Raw genomic sequence first — 19,026 nt, 5'->3', positions numbered from 1 at the left:
ATGTTTATAAAATATTTGATTATGTCACTCAATATATTCTTTACATAAAAAAGATTTCTCACAAAAAAACAGTTTGACTGTAAATCTTTGCGCCAAGTACACGTCCAACTATTGTTACAAATTTTGATAATTCGATTTTTGCAAAAAACTATTAAATCGATAAAAAAACCAAACACAAATAATTTTTTAGATTAAAAAAGCGCTAAAGACAGTAAATATTACGGAAAAAATTTAATATACTTAGTGTGCATCATTCAAAGACTTTCATTATCTACAGTTTTTCAAATTGATACTAGTAGTGTGAATTATAATGCACAATTACAAAATTACAATTTCAACATTGCACAATTACAATTTTTTAAATTTCGGTTATTATTTAATACTATTCTCTATTTGCTATTTACAAATAATTGGGGTACTTAAAAAATACTGTATAATTTTATTCCATATTCATTTTTGTCTGTATATTATAATAATTTAAAATGCGCTGTAACAAAGCGAAAATTTTTCTTTCCTTTTTTAATTCAGTACCCTATTCTAATAACTTGTGGCGCTCGTTTTAAAATTCTTTCACTTGCTACTATAGCGCTACCTTAATTTGTTCCCTTTCAACGGACACTTTTTAATACTCTGATATGGTCCTCCATACTTCTACCCTCCATATTTTTTTCGAAACTTTTGCCTAAAAATGGCGATTATACATGAAATCTAGGTTTCTATTGTCATAGTGCCTCTGCTTGAGTATACTTTATGAATTTTACAAGTAGGATCATTGTGTAGTGTAAAAAAAAAGTAATTCGCTAAATAAATAATTTATATTTTAGATTGTATTTGCATGAATATTGAAAGTATTTCGATGAGTTAGGAATCTATTCGAATGTGGTTAGTTTATTGAAATCGAATGTATGTAAGTATAATGTAAATTGGTTATGAATGCTCTGGTCTTCTACATTTTAAACCGTAGTTGAAGAGTTTAGCATTTTAGACAAAATTTTATACACATACTTACGCACGACATACGCGCACACACATCTTTGTGTACATAAGTTACTGTCAAGGTATTACAGATTCATTTGAATGATGATGAATTTTCATAACCGTGAAATTACAGTGAATTTTATTTTATCTTTTTACTAAAAATAAATGACATTTTTTTCAATACGGTCCGAAGCATTGTGAAATTATGTCTGAAAATCGTGAGGTTATTTTAGCTGATTTTCAGGTAAATGTTATTTTTGTGATAAATTCAGGATGAATTTTATTAATCAAAAAATTGTTACATTGAATAACATTAATTTCAGGCTTGCAGCGGAATCGATGATGTTGGTGAAGCTATTATGCATCTCGAAAGTAACAATTGGGATTTATTGGTTAAGTATAGAATTTTCTTAAAAAAAAAAAAAATTAAATACTGAAATCGTTGATAATTTTTAAGTTCAAATAAATTACTTTGATATGTGTGATATAGTTATTGCCATGTAATTGCAAATTTTGTTTTGTTCTTTTTTTATTTTAATTATTCTGACCAAAAAATGACTTTTTTTTCTACCATACGGCTTTCAGGATACGGGAAAAAAGTTTTTTTTTTTTCAAATAGCTATTTTGAAAAACTTTCAGATGCTAATAGTATTTATACTCAAAAATAAAATTCTAATGTAATTCAGTAGTAATTGTTTTTCTTGTACATATGCAGATGGCTCTTAATGCAGTCATGAATCATGATTCACAACAATTACCTTCTGAGATCAATCCTGATGTTGAGATGGTTGAAGTTGTGGAAGGAGTTCCCACAGTAACATTTTCTCCATCTGATACCACTTCAACTCCAAAAGATAGTTCTACGTCAAAAGAAAAGTCTGAAAATCCTAAACCTGGAACAAGTCATATTGAAGTTTCAGAAGTTCCAAAAATGCTTACTTTTTATGTCCATTATTTAAATGCAGTCTATAAGATCAATCTTTCAGAGTTATGTACTTTGAGTATGTATTAAAAAATCCTGCATTGTTCGAGTTAATGAGATTATGATTTAATTATTATAACAACAGCAATGACATTATTAACCATTTTTTTTTCTTAACACCAATCAGGAGATTTAAAGTATGCGATATTCGAAAAAACCAAAGTCGGTCCATGTGAACAAGAAATTAATGGTTGGAAAAAAGCACCACTTGGAAATTCTTCACTGTTGAAATCACTTGAATTGGTTCAAGACAATACATTGTTTGTTACTTCTAAAATCAAAACTGGGGACTCTTGCTTAGAAGCGTAAGTTAATGAAACGATTAAACGTCAGATATGACTTTTTTTTTTAAATATTCAATGTATCCTATATAATTATTGTTTGTTACAGGTCTTACTTATCAGATCGATTAACTCGAACATACATTCTAAATGTACGAGATGATGTACATGGAAAAACATATAATTTAAAGTATCCAGGAACACACACGATCCTTGATGTCAAAACCGGAGTTTATACTTTAACAGATGTTCCTGTGAGAAATCAAAAATGGAAGGGCTGGCCCAATTCTGTAAAAGATGATGAAATAACACTTGCTCAAAGTGGAATTGCATTTCCAGAGCATGATTTATCAGTATCACAAACGTTTGTTAAAGAAAAGAAAGATGAAGTAATGAAATATATGTACATTTTCTTTACGAATGTAATATTATCTGTAATATTATCATTTTAGGATCTCGTAATTGTTGATAGTGATAGTTCAGCCGATGAAGCTGAAGACGCTGAAGAATTTGAAGATGTTCCCGAATCATTTATTATTGAAGATGATATTTTTATTGATAATATTCTTCCTACGAAATTCCAGAGATTGAGTACGTTACAGATTTTCTTACAAATTTGATTACATAGGTTATTTTTGGTGACAGTAAAAAAAAAATACGTTTTAACCAGATATGACTTGTGTAGTTAAAGATTTTACTATTTTGTCGTATTGTGTTAGAGAATACTAACTATTATATTATTGGTAATTGTGAATAATTTAGTTCCTGAAAACGTGGAAGATGAAACAATGGGTACGTTGCATTTCTCGGAACAATTTGAAAAGAGATATGGTTTGATTCATCCTGAATTTTTCACGGGTACATTTGATGAAGCTATACGAGAATCTTGCTTTAAGTCAGCAAAAGAGGTAATTGAAATAATAATTTGCTAATCACAATTCTAGAAATTTAGGTTTTTAAGATTTTAAATTATAGTAAAAAATTTTTTTTATTGGAAACACATAAAATTCAATATCATCGATATTCAAATTTGAATTTATCGAACTGACAATACACTTATATTTCTTTTCTTTGTGAAAAAATTTTAAGTTATGTACGATTTTACTTTCAATAACTAAAACTCCGACTCCATTTTATTTATATTTCAATACTTCAAAATTACGCTTTTCAATACTGAAAATCTCGTAATAAATTAAATTTTTTCAATACTTTTCCATTTACTTCAGCATTTTGAACACTAATAATGAAGATAGTTGGATAGTGCACTTCATATGTTACTAACATTAAAATTTTTTTTTTATCGAAAGATAAATACATCAATAGCTCACCACCAAAATTTCAGATCGATTCACCGCACCGTTTCTCACTAATTAATTTCTAAAATTGCTTCTCTTACACGTAAAGGTATGGTGAGCCGATGAAGTGAGTATGAAATCTTTTGTACCGCACGAGTGATGCAACTAAATTTCATACTAAGTTTATCGACTTTATGCCTCGATTTTTTAGAAATTAATTGATTTTCATATCCGGAAGTTGAAAAAGTAAATTTATTTATATGTTATTAATTAAATCAAAGAATAAAAATAAATGGTTTGTGCTCAAAAAATTCAAGATCGAACAGTGATTAATTTTTACTAAATATAATCTTTTTGTTGATGTAATTTTTTTTAGAGAAAATTGTTAGCCGTATATCTGCACCATGACAATAGTGTATTAACAAATGTATTCTGTACACAATTATTGGGCTGTGAAACAATTTTGCAGCTTTTATCCGCAAATTTCATTGTCTGGGGATGGGATTTTACCTATGAAAGTAATAAGCAAAAGTAAGATTTAAAAAATGCTTGTACTTTAAATAATGTTTTTTGTTTTATTTTTGGAAACTATATACTTTATTTCTGTATTAGATTCTTATCTTCTTTCACTCAGTCACTAGGGATAGTTGGTTCTGAAGCTGTAAGAAACATTGATGTTGATACCTTACCTGTTTTCATAATTCTCATGCGATCCCGATCAACAACTGAAATTTTCACTATAGTGCACGGAAATGTGGGGGTCAATGAACTACTTACTAATTTAATTCATGCAGTGGACATATTTCAAGTGAGCTAATTTGCTATAATTGAGTTTATAAAACAAAGCCAAGAAAATTAAACTTTTCAATTTAAATTTAGGAGCAAAAACGTGTAGATGTGGAGGCAGAAAAAGAAAGGCAAGCTAGAGAAAAAGTGAAGCAAGAACAAGATCAAGCATATCAAGAAAGCTTAGCTGCTGACAGGTTTGTTTTATAATTTGGTGTTAAGCTTTTTGAATATCCGCTTAAGAATATATAATTGCTTAACTTTTAATATAACTTTAGAGCAAAAGAAGAAGCTAAACAGATCCAACAGCAGTTGGAGCAAAAAAAGAAAGAACAAGCAGAAAATACAAGATTAGTTGAAGAAGCAAAAAAAGAAGCACATAGACAAGCTGTACAATTAAGCTTACCTCCGGAACCTGATGAAGAATCTGGCAATCATATTTTAAAGGTTAAAATCCGATTACCAGGCGGTAAATTCTTAGAACGTAAATTTAGGCCAGATACTCCTTTACAAATACTTCTAAACTTTCTTATCGTGGAAGGCTATCCTACTGATGAATATAAGGTGTTATCCAGCTGGCCTCGACGTGATGTAAGTAAATCTTTATGATAAAAAACTAAGAAATATCAAATCGAAAGTAGATGAATTAATTTTTTTTAAACTTTTTGTTAATTTAATTTCAAAGTATTAAAGGAAAAAAGATATTTCTGTGTGTAAACTTCCATGAGAGATTTTTGAAAAAATTGAGATAGTGAACGTTTATGATGTAATTGAAAAAAATAGTTTAACAGTTTTTGATGTTGCTCAATTGGCCCCTTAGTTAATTAAAAAACATAATGAATTACAAAATGAAATAATAAACGAAATAATCAATTAAGGCGCCACCAGGTTTATTATCACGGTTCCTGGAACCGGTCCAGAGCAGAGAGCTTATTTTCTAGGAATAGAGAGAGTGGAGGAAGGTGCTGTCGAGTAATAAATAATTAAGTAAGAAATTGATCAATATTTATTAACAACAAAATAACAAAGTAAATCACTCACTTACTCACACTATAAAACGCTTAACCACAGCCTAACGGTCGGCTGGCCAGAACAAACCACTTAACTCTATAGCCTAACTGTCAGCTACCGAGAATTGTATTAATTACTCTGCACAAAGAATGCAGTGTGACAGAGATCGTCCAGCTCAACTAACGGCTAACCAGAACAATAAATCACTTAACACTATACTAAAATTGTACTGATCAGCCCCGCACAAAAAATGCAGTGTGCGAGGGGTCGTCCTTAATACACACCTAGTAGAAGTAACAGCCTAGCGAATGCAGCATAGACCAAGGTACCTCTGCAGCTCACACGCATAATCCGTACCAATCTTCACACACATAACCCACACTTAATTAATTGAGTTTTACTTCATTAAAAATAATTTACTTCAACAAATTAATTTAACTTCAAAACTTCAACTAAATCATTCAGTCATCAGCTATTAATTGATTACACAATATTTCCAAATAATAAGCTAGCTCCGTAATAATTCCGAACTCAATATTCAACTATGATAATTAATTAATAATATTAACTAAATAATTTATCTAAATTTCTCGAACTTAATATTCCATCTGATGATTAAATTCTTAATAAATTAATCTACACAATATTGACTGACCAATTCCTGAACTTAAATTCAATCTGATGGTAAATTTCATAATAATTTATAAATAATTTTAACGAACCAAACTTATATAAAAATTCCCGAACGTAAGTTCCATTCTCTCTATTAATTTTCGTAGGATTATTTTAATCGCAATAGATAATTATATTCTTAGAATATCTCAAAATTAAGTTAATTATCATAAAAATTTCTTCAACTAACTCAGTTATTACGCGTCGTAACATCAATAATAAAATTCGCTATAATACTTTGAAATATAGAAATCATCAATGTAAAAATAATTCCTATATAAAATCAATAAATAATTGCGTTGTTAAAAATAGACGCAAGAATATTCGCTAGTCTGTTAGTTATGACCTTGGGTTCTCGGATTGTCTACGACGTAAAATATCTACGGACGCTTGACCAAGAGTTCGTGAGAAGACACTTGTCGGTTTTTTTCTCAAGTGCAAAAATTAACATTAGTTTTGTCCAAAGTAAATGATTTTATAAACTAACACAATTAATAAAACAATTCCAGATATTAAATAAATTAATTAAAATTAATCTTTGTTAATAAAAATCTCACTATGAATTTTAAAAATGATTTTATCTCAGGGTCGACTGAATGACTTTCGGGTATAAATCCCTATGAAAATCATTCAGTCCAAACTAACCAATATTATAAATTATTAATTAAATAAATAAATAAAACAGAAGAGGAGAAGTAAACCGAGTATTAGGTAGACCGCGGTCTACTTCTAGCCCACAGAGTAATTTTCGATACCTTGATGTAATCATGACGATTTAACTCACTGCTTGAGGTTGAAGTGTTGGTAGTTGTTGGCTTCCTTCGTCTCGTAACTACTCCGGGGACCGGTTCCTTGATTTTCCGTGACACACTCTCTGGTGGTTACACCTCTTCTCCTGTTGCACTGCTCAGCTCACCTCTACGAATCCAAAACTACTCCCTCCTACTTACTCTCTAGGGCCGAAGATCGAGACGCGCCAGTGTTGCGTCAAACAATTATCGATATCCGGTGATTTATTGATTCAGGGTATATTTTACCCTGTTATAATAGTCTCTGATAGCCGTGTTTACCAGAAGTTTACATCAAACTGTACTTCAACTTATCGACAATCTGTTGCCGAAACTGATCATCAAATTTTTATCATACTCTGATAGCCAAGTTGGTCACAACTTTCTCGCTATTTGCTGCCGTAACTTGTCACCAAGTTGGCAGCAAGTCTTGAAAATGCACTCGGTTGGTGTCAACTTGTTCATCAAGTTATTAGCAAAAACTGCTTTTGAAATTTTTTGACTCAAGTTGACGACAAGTTTCTCAAGAAATTGGGCGACAAATTACGGCAGTACAGTGTTCTTCTTTTTCTCAGAAATTTGTAACCAACAATTACAACTTCGGAACTTGATCGCAAGTTGTCGCTAAGTTGGTGGCAACTATCTGACACCAACTTTGTTGGTCAGAAACTCTTGCAATCAGGGTAAGCTGTAGACAGAAGTCTTGATGTAAATTTGTCGTAAAGTTGCAGATAATAATTGTAGATGCGGCAGATATAAAAAATTTTAATTTTTGTACTCTTCAATAGGTAACTTATCTGTATCTCGGGTGAAAAAGATTATTTAGAATTGTATATAATTATTTCCATAGAAATAAAAAATTTGGCGAGCGCGGGAATCGAACCTCGGGCGTGACGCTTTAAATACTGATTCATTAGCTATTTACCTACTAGACTTACTTGAAGAGTAGAGTTTGTAATAACTACAATTAATGAAAATAATGAACAAAATTTTTTGTTAAATTTACAAATTATTAATACTTATATATGTAGATTTATAAAATTATCTAAGCATACATAAAACGCAAAAATGATTCTAAGAAATTTTTAAGGTATTCCGTTACTTAAAAATTTATAATTACTTTAAAATTAAGAAAATAATAGAGGTAGAATCAGAATTAAAAGCTCAAATTTTGATGGAAATGTTTGTTTAGTATTGGGAAATCAGCCGGGGGCGTGGCTTCTCCTTGCGGCAGAAGCAGTTACTACTGTAAGACGCCTTTTTAAATCAGCTGCCGTGTTTTTATATCAAATCGTGTATTTACAAATTGTATTAAAATCGAATTTTTAATAGAAATTTAATAAATAATGAAAATTTCAATTCAAGAAATTTGTGAACTTACATGATACTGAAATTAACAGACAGCCTATCAAATTTTGATTTTATTAAAGAATTAAATTAGGACAAAAAATATATTTTAGAAAAGTTTCACTTTCAGTTCTTTAAAATTTATATATGTGAATTTTTTTAATTTTTTTTTTTTTTTTTTTGTAAGAATCTGTTTGTTAAAAAAAAAAAACCTAAAAATTGTCAGATGTCTGTTACTTTCAGCATCATGAATTTGCAAGTACTAAGCCCAGTCATAAAAATTCTTAATTATTTAAAAATTATTCATGTAACTTATTCTTATCACTGTAGTTATAAAATTGCAACTATAATTACAATTCTTAATTTTACAGAAATATTTATTTAATTATTTAAGTAATATAAGCCTATCGTATTACATCGTATTTTAAAAATTCACAGCTTATAATTATTGTTTTTTTTTTTTGTGATTACAAAAATATTTATGTTAAGGTAGTTGTTGCGTGAAACGCTTTTTCAAAGGATTTTTATGAAACTTCTCTTGATATTTATTCAATTAAATACCAATAAAACGAATCTATCCCGATCAAAATTGACCGTCCCAATTTTAAGAAAATCGATTTCAAAGTTTTTTAGTTTTAACACAGGCTCTTATGGAAAGTCGACATTTTCATACGATTTTTTTCCAATAAAATCAGAACGTGTTAAAGGAATTAGATAAAAATTTTGTATGTTATAAAATCCAAAGTAATAAACCATATTAAAAAAAATTAAAATTATTGATCGTGCCGTTACTGAAATATATTTGATAAAAATCTGAAAATTTCCATAAATTAACGTGATGAGTTAAAGTTTTGTAGTGACTTGGCAACAACGCTTTTATACTGTCACAACAGAAGCGCGCGAAAATTCAAATAAACAAGTGGTATAAAAATGTAATTACATAAGAAAATTAATACATTTTTTTATTATTGTTAGATAAAATTTTATTCATAACAATTTCATTGATATTTATAATAATTTTATTTTCACAATAAAATTTTATAATATAATTTTAATTTTTAACTTAACCTGAAAATAAAAAGTATGAAAATGCAATTTTTTTATTTTTTACGAATTATCACAAATGATCACGTTCTTCTTTTCCTCGTTTCATATTAATCACATTCTTTATATTATTATCTAACACTTTTTTTTTTGCAAATTTACCTTTATGACGTAAACAATCTGACATTTCGATTTATTTATGTAATAATTAATAATGTGTTGTTTACTCTGAAATTTTTGTTTGGTTATGTCTTACGACTATAATAATAATAATAATAATAAATACTAAACGCGAGAAAAATGCGCAGTAACAATCAACGTTGTTGCCACGATCATTTCTCGAGTGTTATAGATGTATGTGTATATACACGTATAAATATTATTCAGATGCGTGTCTGAACAGTACGACTGTACTTTGACAAAAGTTTTTTTAATACGTCATTGTCGGCTAACGCTTCAGCTGCATTATGCTTATAAGTCGCTGATCTATACTTTTGAACGTCGATATCTCGCATCAACTACTTTAATTGGTATAAAGTCATTTTCTATGAAATGTATTGAACACACTCTCTTAGGCTGTTGAACTTCATTACAGATTTTTAATGCATTTTCCAAGCTAATCGACGGTTTATAATTTCATCTTCACCCAATTTATTTTTTATCACCACAGAATTAGAATTTGCCGGAGGAAAAGTATAAAATAAAACTGTATTGTTCTTACTAGACTTGCTAATGACATTTACATTAGCCGACGTTCAACAATTTTAGATTTTTTTCATCAATTAAACTATAAAAAAAAAATATCTTTACAAAATTGCACGTATAGTAGCTTATAAAACTTTCTACATGTGAAATTTTTTCAATTAATTTTTTTTTTTTCAATTTTTTCAATAAAAGAAATTCTAAGACTTTTAGATGACGGCTAACTTTATTGTCATGACTTGCTATTACACCCATACACGCAGCAGAAAGTTTTATTTTTATTTTCTCGTGGAGGAAACTCCATGGGTAAAAATTTTTAAACAAGTGTTAAAATTGATGTTATTTTTAATAATAATTAAGCTTATAGACAATAATTAATTACTTATTATTTTAAAAAAGAATTTTAACAATTTTTAACTACAGCTTCGGCATATTATATGACATTAGCTGTTTATACTAGTGCAGCCAGATTGTGGGTAAGAAGTTCCTCTTCCGTAGACGAAATAACACGGTGCGTAATGCTGGGTGGGCGTACTTTTTACCCATGATCTGGTTACACTGTTTCATAGTCGGCCTGCATTGAGTAGTTCATATTTAATCCGCCAGGTAGCGTATTTGAGTGTATGATTTCCCAATATGGAACTATATATTGCTGGAGGGCCTGGGTAACAATTTTTAAATTGACGAAACTATTAATTTTTGTGAAATTTAATTTTACTATAATTAAATGCATATCCTATTATTTCATCTGCAAAATACTATGGATTAAAAGATTATTAATCATTGGAGTAACAGACTATTAGATAAAAAAAAAGAATGTTTTATAGTAGTCACATAATACCCACTGGAGTAAAAAAATTATATACAATTACATATAATTTATATGATTTATATATGATTTCCGTATAGTGTTACACTGATAGAAGGTTTCGTTTATATCCGAACAAAAACAGTTTCACTGTAAAATAATCGCGCCAAGTCCACGTTCACAAGGCTATTAAAAAAAATAATTTCTTTTTTTTTTTTTACAAAAGGATATAAAATAAAACATTAAAAAATCCAAATAACCGATATGAGTGTATATGATTTTTGGAAATTGAAAAAAATTTTTTTGAAAATTCAAAAATTAAAAGAAACAATTTTGGAACGTATTTAGTGTGCGTGGTTGCGAAATATTTCACTATTTATGAAATTCGTTTTTACTATGCCGTATTAATATTTATTCTATCGTTTTTACTTGTATACCTATTTTGGTTTTTACAAGACTGTAACCCATATTCTCCACATTTTTGCTATTACTACACTAATACCACTCAATTAACAAGTGCACTTTTTGTTATTACTAGCATGCACCGCGCACTTCGCGCGCGTAATATATTTGTAACCACATATAATGCGCGTAGTGTTCGCATTATGGTAATATTCTTCAATAAAGATTTGTCTTCTACGACATATTTGATTTTCAATCTTTCTTTTTTTTTGGTTAATTACTTTTTCATCTTTACTATCACAATACCGATTTCTCTTCATTTTAAAATTGAAAATTTACTATTATCAAGGAAAAAAACACGAAAAGAACACAAATAATTTACACACGAATAATTTATACACTCACACTGTACATAATTATTAAATACAAACTAATAACACAAAATATGTAAAAAACAAAAAAAAGTAAACATAAACATATCAGTGAAGTTAATAGCAAATGAAATCAATACAATTAAATTAATGAAAATAAGCGCTCTTGAGCGCTTACTACCCTTATAATGTTTATTAATACCCCCAAAAAAACCCTATAGAAAACTCTCTCCTCTCTCTTCTTCTTTCCCACAGGAACCCCTCCCCTTCTTCCCATAGCAACCCCACCCTCTCCCCATAGCGACTCCCCTTTTCACTCACTAGCCACGCCCCCTAGCAGTCGTTGCCTAGCAACAAGGCTTCACACCTTACCAAACCAACTTTTTATTTAGAGATATAACACTTATTAATGTTATACGTGACTTTCTCTTTTTTAACTAACACTTGTTTCTTTTGCGTTCAACATATTATTTCCACTTATAATCCACTGTGCTGCGACTGTGGCCGACTTACGCGTTATAATCAGTACCTGCATTTGCATCACTGCCTTAAATAATATGGAGGTAATTTCTCTAATCTTAAAGGTAAAAGGACATTTTTACCTTTATAACTATATGGGAAAACAACAGAAAACCCGGCTGGTACAGAGGCTGGCAATGTAACGCACATATTTTTGTTTTACTTGTAATCACTGAAAAATATTGGTGCGAGCTGAAATCGATCTCTGGTCCCACTCTTTCGAAATGCAGGTACCGAGCCGACTAAGTTATTGCCAAGCTGATGATTTTTTAATGTTTTATTTCATATATTTTTGTAAAAAAAAAAATTAGGAAAACGGTTGACCCTGACGGCCATCCCTGCAACTTCCCGCTACTTTCGTAATTAAGCGCTCGATATTGCACTTATTATGTTTTTGAGCTCTTCGTGAATTATTAATATATTCATCATTAGATAAAACAAATTTTATAAGTTTCTTGAAGTATGCTTTTCGTGGAGATACTACCTTAATAGTCTTGTGAACGTGGACTTGGCGCGATTTTTTTTAGAATGAAATTGTTTTTGTTCGAATTTCAGTATTTTTTGTAATTATAATAAAAATTGACAACTTTAATTCAAAACATTTTCGCCGGTAAACTGTCCCCTTTAAGCTATACTTTATGTGAAAATAATTCTTGCTCCACCTGGCGTGTGTAAATGCAGGCTGTCAAATATCTTTTTTTCAGTTTAGTTTCCCATTTATCATAAGATTATCATGCATTCTTATATTATTTAGTCTCTGGCCATTCGCTTTTTACATCAAAAAAAGTTAAAATCTAAAAATCTGGGTCGCTATGGCTTGTGCTGATTATTTTTATTAATTTTAAATAAAAATCATCAAGATAATTAATAATAATCAATTGATACGTGGAATAAAGATCATAAATTACTATTATAAAATATCATATTAAAAAAAAAAATCTAAATAAATTTGAAAAAATATTTGCAACTTCAAAATACTGTTCTGTCAATGGTATATATAAAACACTTGGTAGTCTGGTTTGAGAACGGAACTTGGCGCCAGACTCTACCGAGTTTGTTGATTTAATAAGCTTTATTAACTGTCAATAAATGATTTATCGTCCTAGGCGAACGTATAGGGGTTTTTTACGTGCAGACAACACTCAATTTGTAAATAATACGCGTACGCACCAGTATCTACTGGACTGCATTAGTTATTTATTAGGGCTGTACAATTTAGCCGGTTAAGCCGGCTAAAAAAGTTAGCCAAGCTAATTAGCTAGCTGGCTGTTCAGCTTAACTGGTTAACTTAAGTTAGCTGAACTAATTAGCTAAAGGCTAAGCCAGCTAAATGGCTAATTGAATATTTTATCAAGTATCTATATAGTATCTACATTTAAATATTGTAATGGTAAAATTTGATTGGAAATTTGTTTATCATACACTTCTTACACGTAAAGAAAACTGTATGAAAAATTACGGTGAAAACATTGTAATTTTTAGTATAGAATATTGTAGTGTCGGACCTAAACTCGAACATCGTAATTTTTACGATGCAGCATCGTAAATTTCTATCACTCAAATTAAAAAGAAGCTTAGGGAACCGAAAAAAATAATTCTGCATCACCGAGGAATCGAACCCGGAGTCCTCTCCGCCGCAAGTCCGAGGTTTATCCCCTTACGCTATCGGAGAGAATATCTAAACCTACTGTTCAGTCAAATAATGACCCTCCATACAGTAGTTGGTCATCTTTTGGTGGTGGCGCCGCAAACTACTGGACTCTGTCTTTCTTTTATTAAAACATATAGTATGCGTCTTTATTGCTCTTACAGAAAAAAAATTTACTAAACAACCTCGTAATTTTCAATAATTCAAATTGTATTCTGTAGACGGCAGCATCGTAAAAATCAAGATACTAAAAGTCTAGTCCTGAATTATGATATTACTATTGTAATTTTTCATATAGTTTTTTTTTTCCGTGTACAAAAATTAAGAAAGCAAGAAAAAAATTCAAATTTTTGGGGGATTTTCAAGAGACTGTAACTTGTAGAAAAATTGTCGTACAGCAAATGAAAAAAAGCAAATTGTAGCTCTTAGTATCTAGTTTTTGGATCTGAGTTTCAAAAATTGAAAAAAATAATTTTTTTTTCGAGTAATCTCAAGAAAACCACTAAGAAAAAAATTTTCAAAATTTGTTTGATTCTTTTTCAGCCTACGGACTTGGAAAAATTTTTTTTTTACTTAACCTTTATATGGACCAGATAACTTGTTTATTAAGCTTTATTTTTTTTTTTTAAGACCTCGATACAAGTGATTCTCGGTAAGATATCGGTGTTTGAATAGAAAGAGATCATTTTGTCTTTGATTATCAATACCTCAGCAACTAAGGATCGTACAGAAAATTCAAGGTGGAGCATGATTTTTGATTTTACTTTAATTTTTTTGACTTTAGTTTTTCGAATCACGAATTTTTTTATAGTACCTAGGCGGCTTTTATTCGTGCCACAAGTCGCTTAGTTAGTGACTCTGATGGTAGAAGGGAACACTACTTCTCGACAAGTTGGGGACCGTCTGGGAAAGTACGGAAAAGAAAAATCGGCGAGAGATTAAGTCGCTACATTTATTTAATTTTTTAGCCACCCGTGTAAAAAAATTTGTCCCAAAAATGTCCCAAGCGCGGAACATCCAAACGTGATACAATAAGAGATATTTTTAGGACAATTTTTGAACATCTCAGAAATAATAAAAAATTTAAAAATAGAGCATGTTAGTAATTTTTCACGGATTCTAAGTATTTTTTTGAAAATTTTCGGAATACTTCTAAGATTATTTTAGAATCAATGCGTTTTATTTGAAATAATTTGGTTAGAATTTTCTTCTTATTATTTTATGCGGAATATTTTTTGAATAATCTTAAAAAACTTTCTTAATCATTTGAGAACAAATTTTTAATGTTTTTAGGACATTTTTTAAACATTTTCAGGATAATTTTAAAATGTTTTTACACCACATTTGAAAACTTTTTAAAAAAATTTGATGACAATTTTACTACAATTTTTAACGTTTTTCAGATGATTTTAAAAAATTAAATTATTTTTGCACAGCTGTAGATTTGTCCTAAAATTAATGGATCAAAACTTTTAGGACATTTTTGGGACAACTTTAGGATATCGTTGTGACAATTTCAGTCGACCAATCAACAACGGAATAAAATAGTCACAGAAGTGATGTAAAACGATACAACATCCGGCCATCAACTTTTTAGAAGAGGATTTCATGACAATTTTGAACGATTTTCAAATCATTTCAAGAAAAATAATCTATTTTTGTACGATTGTGGATTTGTCCTAAAATTAATGGATGAGAACTTTTAGGAAAATTTTAAGACATTTTTGTAACATTTTTACAACAAACTTTGAACATTTTTGGAATAATTTTACGATAATTTCGAACGATTTTAAATGAGTTCAAGAAAGATAATTTATTTTAGCACGGTTGTAGATTTGTCCTAAGATTAATGGATGAAAAATTTTAGGGCAATTTTGTAATGATTTTGCAACAATTTTTGAATATTTTTAGAACTAATTCACGACAATTTTGAACGATTTCCTAATGATTTTAAGAAAAGTTATTTATTTTTGCATGGCTGTAGATTTATTCCACAATCAATGGATCAACCATTTTTTGGACAATTTTTGACAATTTCAGAAAAATTTTGGAACTTTTATGACAAGAGATAGGGGCGCGAAGAGCTCTTAACCTCGTCATAGAACATGTTTCAGCGTTTTGAACTTGGGTGTAATGGAAATTCTCAACAGTGACTTTCAGGTTCAATTGTTTCGCATATTTTTTGCATGTTTCGTAACACTGAGCTTCATTCTTAACCACTGCTGCCACATCGTTTTTTAGAGCACTGTGCTTGGGAAGGGTAAAAAAATTCCACAATCTGGTTGCATTGCTTTTAACTAATCAAAATTGAACAATTATATAACCTTTGAACGCTTTTATTATACTCACAATGCACTTGTATGATAATATGAGTATATGTATGTTAAGAAAAATATTATTATTAACACGCTTAATTTATTTTGTTACATTTATTTTACATCTAAGTTGAGAAAATATTTTATTATTAATTTTTTTTTTCAATTAAAATCATTAACAATCTAACTATTTGATTAAAAAGCTTATACTGATAAAAAAAAAGTTAACTCAATTCAAGAGATTGATTTGTAGTGGTAGTAGCGAACATATACATTCTATGAATCTTATTCATTTATTGTAGTTGATTTTCATTCCTGCACGGTCAATCAGTTCGAAAATACGCGACTTTGCGTATGCTAGACAACGCTGGAATGTTGAATTTTGAAATCAGAAGCTACAAAATAAAATTATCTTTCTTAAAATCATTTGAAAATCGTTTAAAATTGACGTTAAATTGTTCTACAAATGTTCAAAGCTTGTTGTAAAAACGTCACAAAATCATCCCAAAAATGTCCTAAAATTATCTAAAAAAATGTTCTATAATTGTTCTAAAATTGTCTTGAAAATGTCCTAAAAATGTCCTAAAGTTGTGCAAAAATTGTTCTAAAATTTTTCATCCATTAATTTTAGGACAAATCGAAAACCGTGCAAAAAAATTATTTTTCTTGAAATCATTTGAAAATTGTTTAAAATTGTCATGAATTTGTTCTAAAAGTTTTGATTCATTAATTTTAGGACAAATCTACAGCTGTACAAAAACAAATTATCTTTTTTAAAATCATTTAAAAAACATTTAAAATTGTCATAAAATAGTTTTGAAAAATTTTCAAATTTGTTGTAATAACATTTAAAAATTTGTTCTCTAATAGTTAAGAAGATTTTTTAAGATTATTCAAAATATTTCGCTTAAGATTATAAGGAGAAAATTCTAACTAAATTGTTTCAAATTAAATGCGTTGATTCTAAAATATTCTTAGAAATATTCCGAAAATCTTGAAAAAAATACTTGAAATCCACGAAAACTTACTAAAATGCACCATTTTAAAATTTCTGATTATTTCTGAGATGTCCCAAAATTGTCCTTAATACGTCCCTTATTGTGTTACGCTTGGATGTCCCGCGTTTGGGACATTAATAGGACGATTTTTTTTACACGGGTGCAATTAACGGCAATTAAAAAGAAATTGTCTTAACACAAGAAAAAAATTTTTTTTTTTTAATTTTCGAATTTTTATTCAAAATTTCTAATCTTTTTCAAAAAATTTCAAATCCGATTTTTTCTTTTTTTTTTTTTTTTTTATTAATTTACCAAGTCACTGTTGCAAAATTGAAAGAAAAATTAATTTTCATTTTAGTGAAAATTATGCCCTTTTCGGAGCAAAAATTTTGCTCCTTTAATGTTTTCAAAAATTCAATCGAGTGGGATAAAAAACCAGTTGGCTGAATCAAATTGAAACTTAGTAGGATTTTTGTGGCGATATTGAATTGTAAAAGCATACTCAACATTAGTGGTTTTCACAATATTTTTGATTAGGCGCTTGATTTTCTAAAAAACTACGAACAGCACTTTTATTGTTACACTCGCTCCAAAAGTTCAACTTTTGAGCGCTAGGTGGCGTGCGTAAAAGGACTTTTTTCTAGAGACTCTACCATACCTTCTTTTTTTTTACGGCCTAGGCCGTGGAGTTTTACCCCCTCCATTTTTTTACGAACTTTTGTGTACTGATCAATGATTGTGAGTAAATTTTAAACAGTTACTATTGAGTGGCGCTAAGTATTTCTCTACTGGCAGTTTATTATGAAGCGGACCTTATGTTAATAAAATCATAACCATGCCATAAATAAATATTAATAAAAAGATAATTAATATAGAATTAAGTTTTGTTGCCCTTATGTAAGTTATTGTAGAGATTTCTTTCACTCTAAAAACGGCACCAGCTTTTTGTTACTTACTGTACAACTTTACAGAATGTTATTGACAATACCCGAAACAGCAAGATTTGTTGTAAACTTTTCGTTAATTTCGCTATAATCACGGATATTCCAAGTCTTTAACAGAAAGCGTGGCTATCAGGGTTGTAGATAGACCCTGGACTATCAAGTCACCCTCTATTAGCTATCTACTTCTGTATAAAATTTGCACAAATTCATCTGTTTTTCAGAATATAATACCTTCAGTTTGAGAATTAATAGGCCCTTCTTTTGCCGGTGAAATAAATTAACAGTGATTTTGTTGTTATTATTTAGTAGTTTACAAGCCTTTAATGGTGACTAATGTAATTGAAATTTATTATTTCATTTACATTCATGAGTGGAATTGTAACTTAACATATTTCCCGTCACTAAGTACTTGCCACCACGGTTCAGGAAAAGTATATGTGTCGATAAATAACAAAATTAATTCTACAAATAATTATTTATTTTGAAAATAATGCTTTAATAATTATTTGTTTGATGAATGTCTTTTATTTTAATTTACCTCAAATGAATTCAACAAGTTGTATTAACTTTGTTTATTTGCGGGTATGGAACGATGGATAGGATGTAATAATGACTTGATATTCCGAAGACGTAACACCGATTATCATATGAAAAAAAAAAAAAAAAGAAAATTAATTGACTATTTTCCTTAAATTAAAAACAAAATTACGACAACATTACTGTTATATCAGAATTTGATTCAAGTTTTTTATATCAGTATTTGATTCAAATTTCAAATATGTCAAAAACAAGTATATTTTAATCACTGTCAGAAAATAGCTAAAACTAGAAAAAAATAATTTTTTGATGATTTCTCTTGGAAATATATCTACTTTTGATTGGTATGAAAATAATTTAATTAAATACCAACTTTTAATTCTTTTAATGTTTCAGTTGACATCCTTGGATACCTCACTCACTCTTTCAGAACTTAAATTTTGCTTACAAGAAACAGTAATTTTAGAAGAAAGATAAATTATAACCAAATGTATTCTTCTTGAAGTCAAAAATTTAATTATACATGTTTAACAATATTTATTTTATAATTTTATCTAATCAATATTTTTCAGTTGTTACTTATTTTTATACATAGTTT

The 19,026-nt window shown here is 29.1% G+C and overlaps 1 protein-coding gene across 7 annotated transcripts; it reads left to right on the top strand.

Annotated features, from left to right (window-relative positions):
* The first annotated feature begins 515 nt into the window (after positions 1-515).
* Positions 516-18,964, top strand: Casp (Fas associated factor casp). Of its 7 annotated transcripts, XR_012479248.1 has the most exons (14): positions 516-907; positions 1,172-1,222; positions 1,302-1,370; positions 1,694-1,979; positions 2,088-2,265; positions 2,351-2,630; positions 2,694-2,832; positions 3,004-3,149; positions 3,913-4,067; positions 4,149-4,344; positions 4,416-4,519; positions 4,601-4,913; positions 5,008-5,309; positions 5,394-5,979. XR_012479248.1 is itself a non-coding variant. In XM_074243437.1 (13 exons), exons 1-13 carry the CDS (start codon positions 902-904, stop codon positions 5,011-5,013), a joined length of 1,929 nt encoding a protein of 642 aa, XP_074099538.1. In that variant the 5' UTR covers positions 516-901; the 3' UTR covers positions 5,014-5,979. The 7 variants fall into 7 exon arrangements, 6 of the variants coding, with proteins under 6 accessions (XP_074099538.1, XP_074099533.1, XP_074099534.1 ...); XM_074243437.1 differs by having other exon boundaries at positions 5,008-5,979; XM_074243432.1 differs by lacking the exons at positions 5,008-5,309; positions 5,394-5,979 and adding an exon at positions 18,825-18,964 and having other exon boundaries at positions 536-907.
* Positions 18,965-19,026: the final 62 nt, after the last annotated feature.

The sequence above is a fragment of the Cotesia typhae genome, unplaced genomic scaffold (genome assembly GCF_013202065.1).
Source record: "Cotesia typhae breed Kobodo isofemale line unplaced genomic scaffold, CoteBio_Ctyphae contig_4, whole genome shotgun sequence".
Taxonomy (NCBI): Eukaryota; Metazoa; Arthropoda; class Insecta; order Hymenoptera; family Braconidae; genus Cotesia; species Cotesia typhae.
Note: the sequence above shows the minus strand (reverse complement) of the source record. Positions and strands in the feature narration are given on the sequence as shown.

Coding starts and splice junctions, on each gene's coding strand:
- Casp (XM_074243432.1), top strand. Junction 1,980..2,087: donor TTCAGAGTTATGTACTTTGA/GTATGTATTAAA, acceptor AACACCAATCAG/GAGATTTAAAGTATGCGATA. Junction 4,345..4,415: donor ATGCAGTGGACATATTTCAA/GTGAGCTAATTT, acceptor ATTTAAATTTAG/GAGCAAAAACGTGTAGATGT.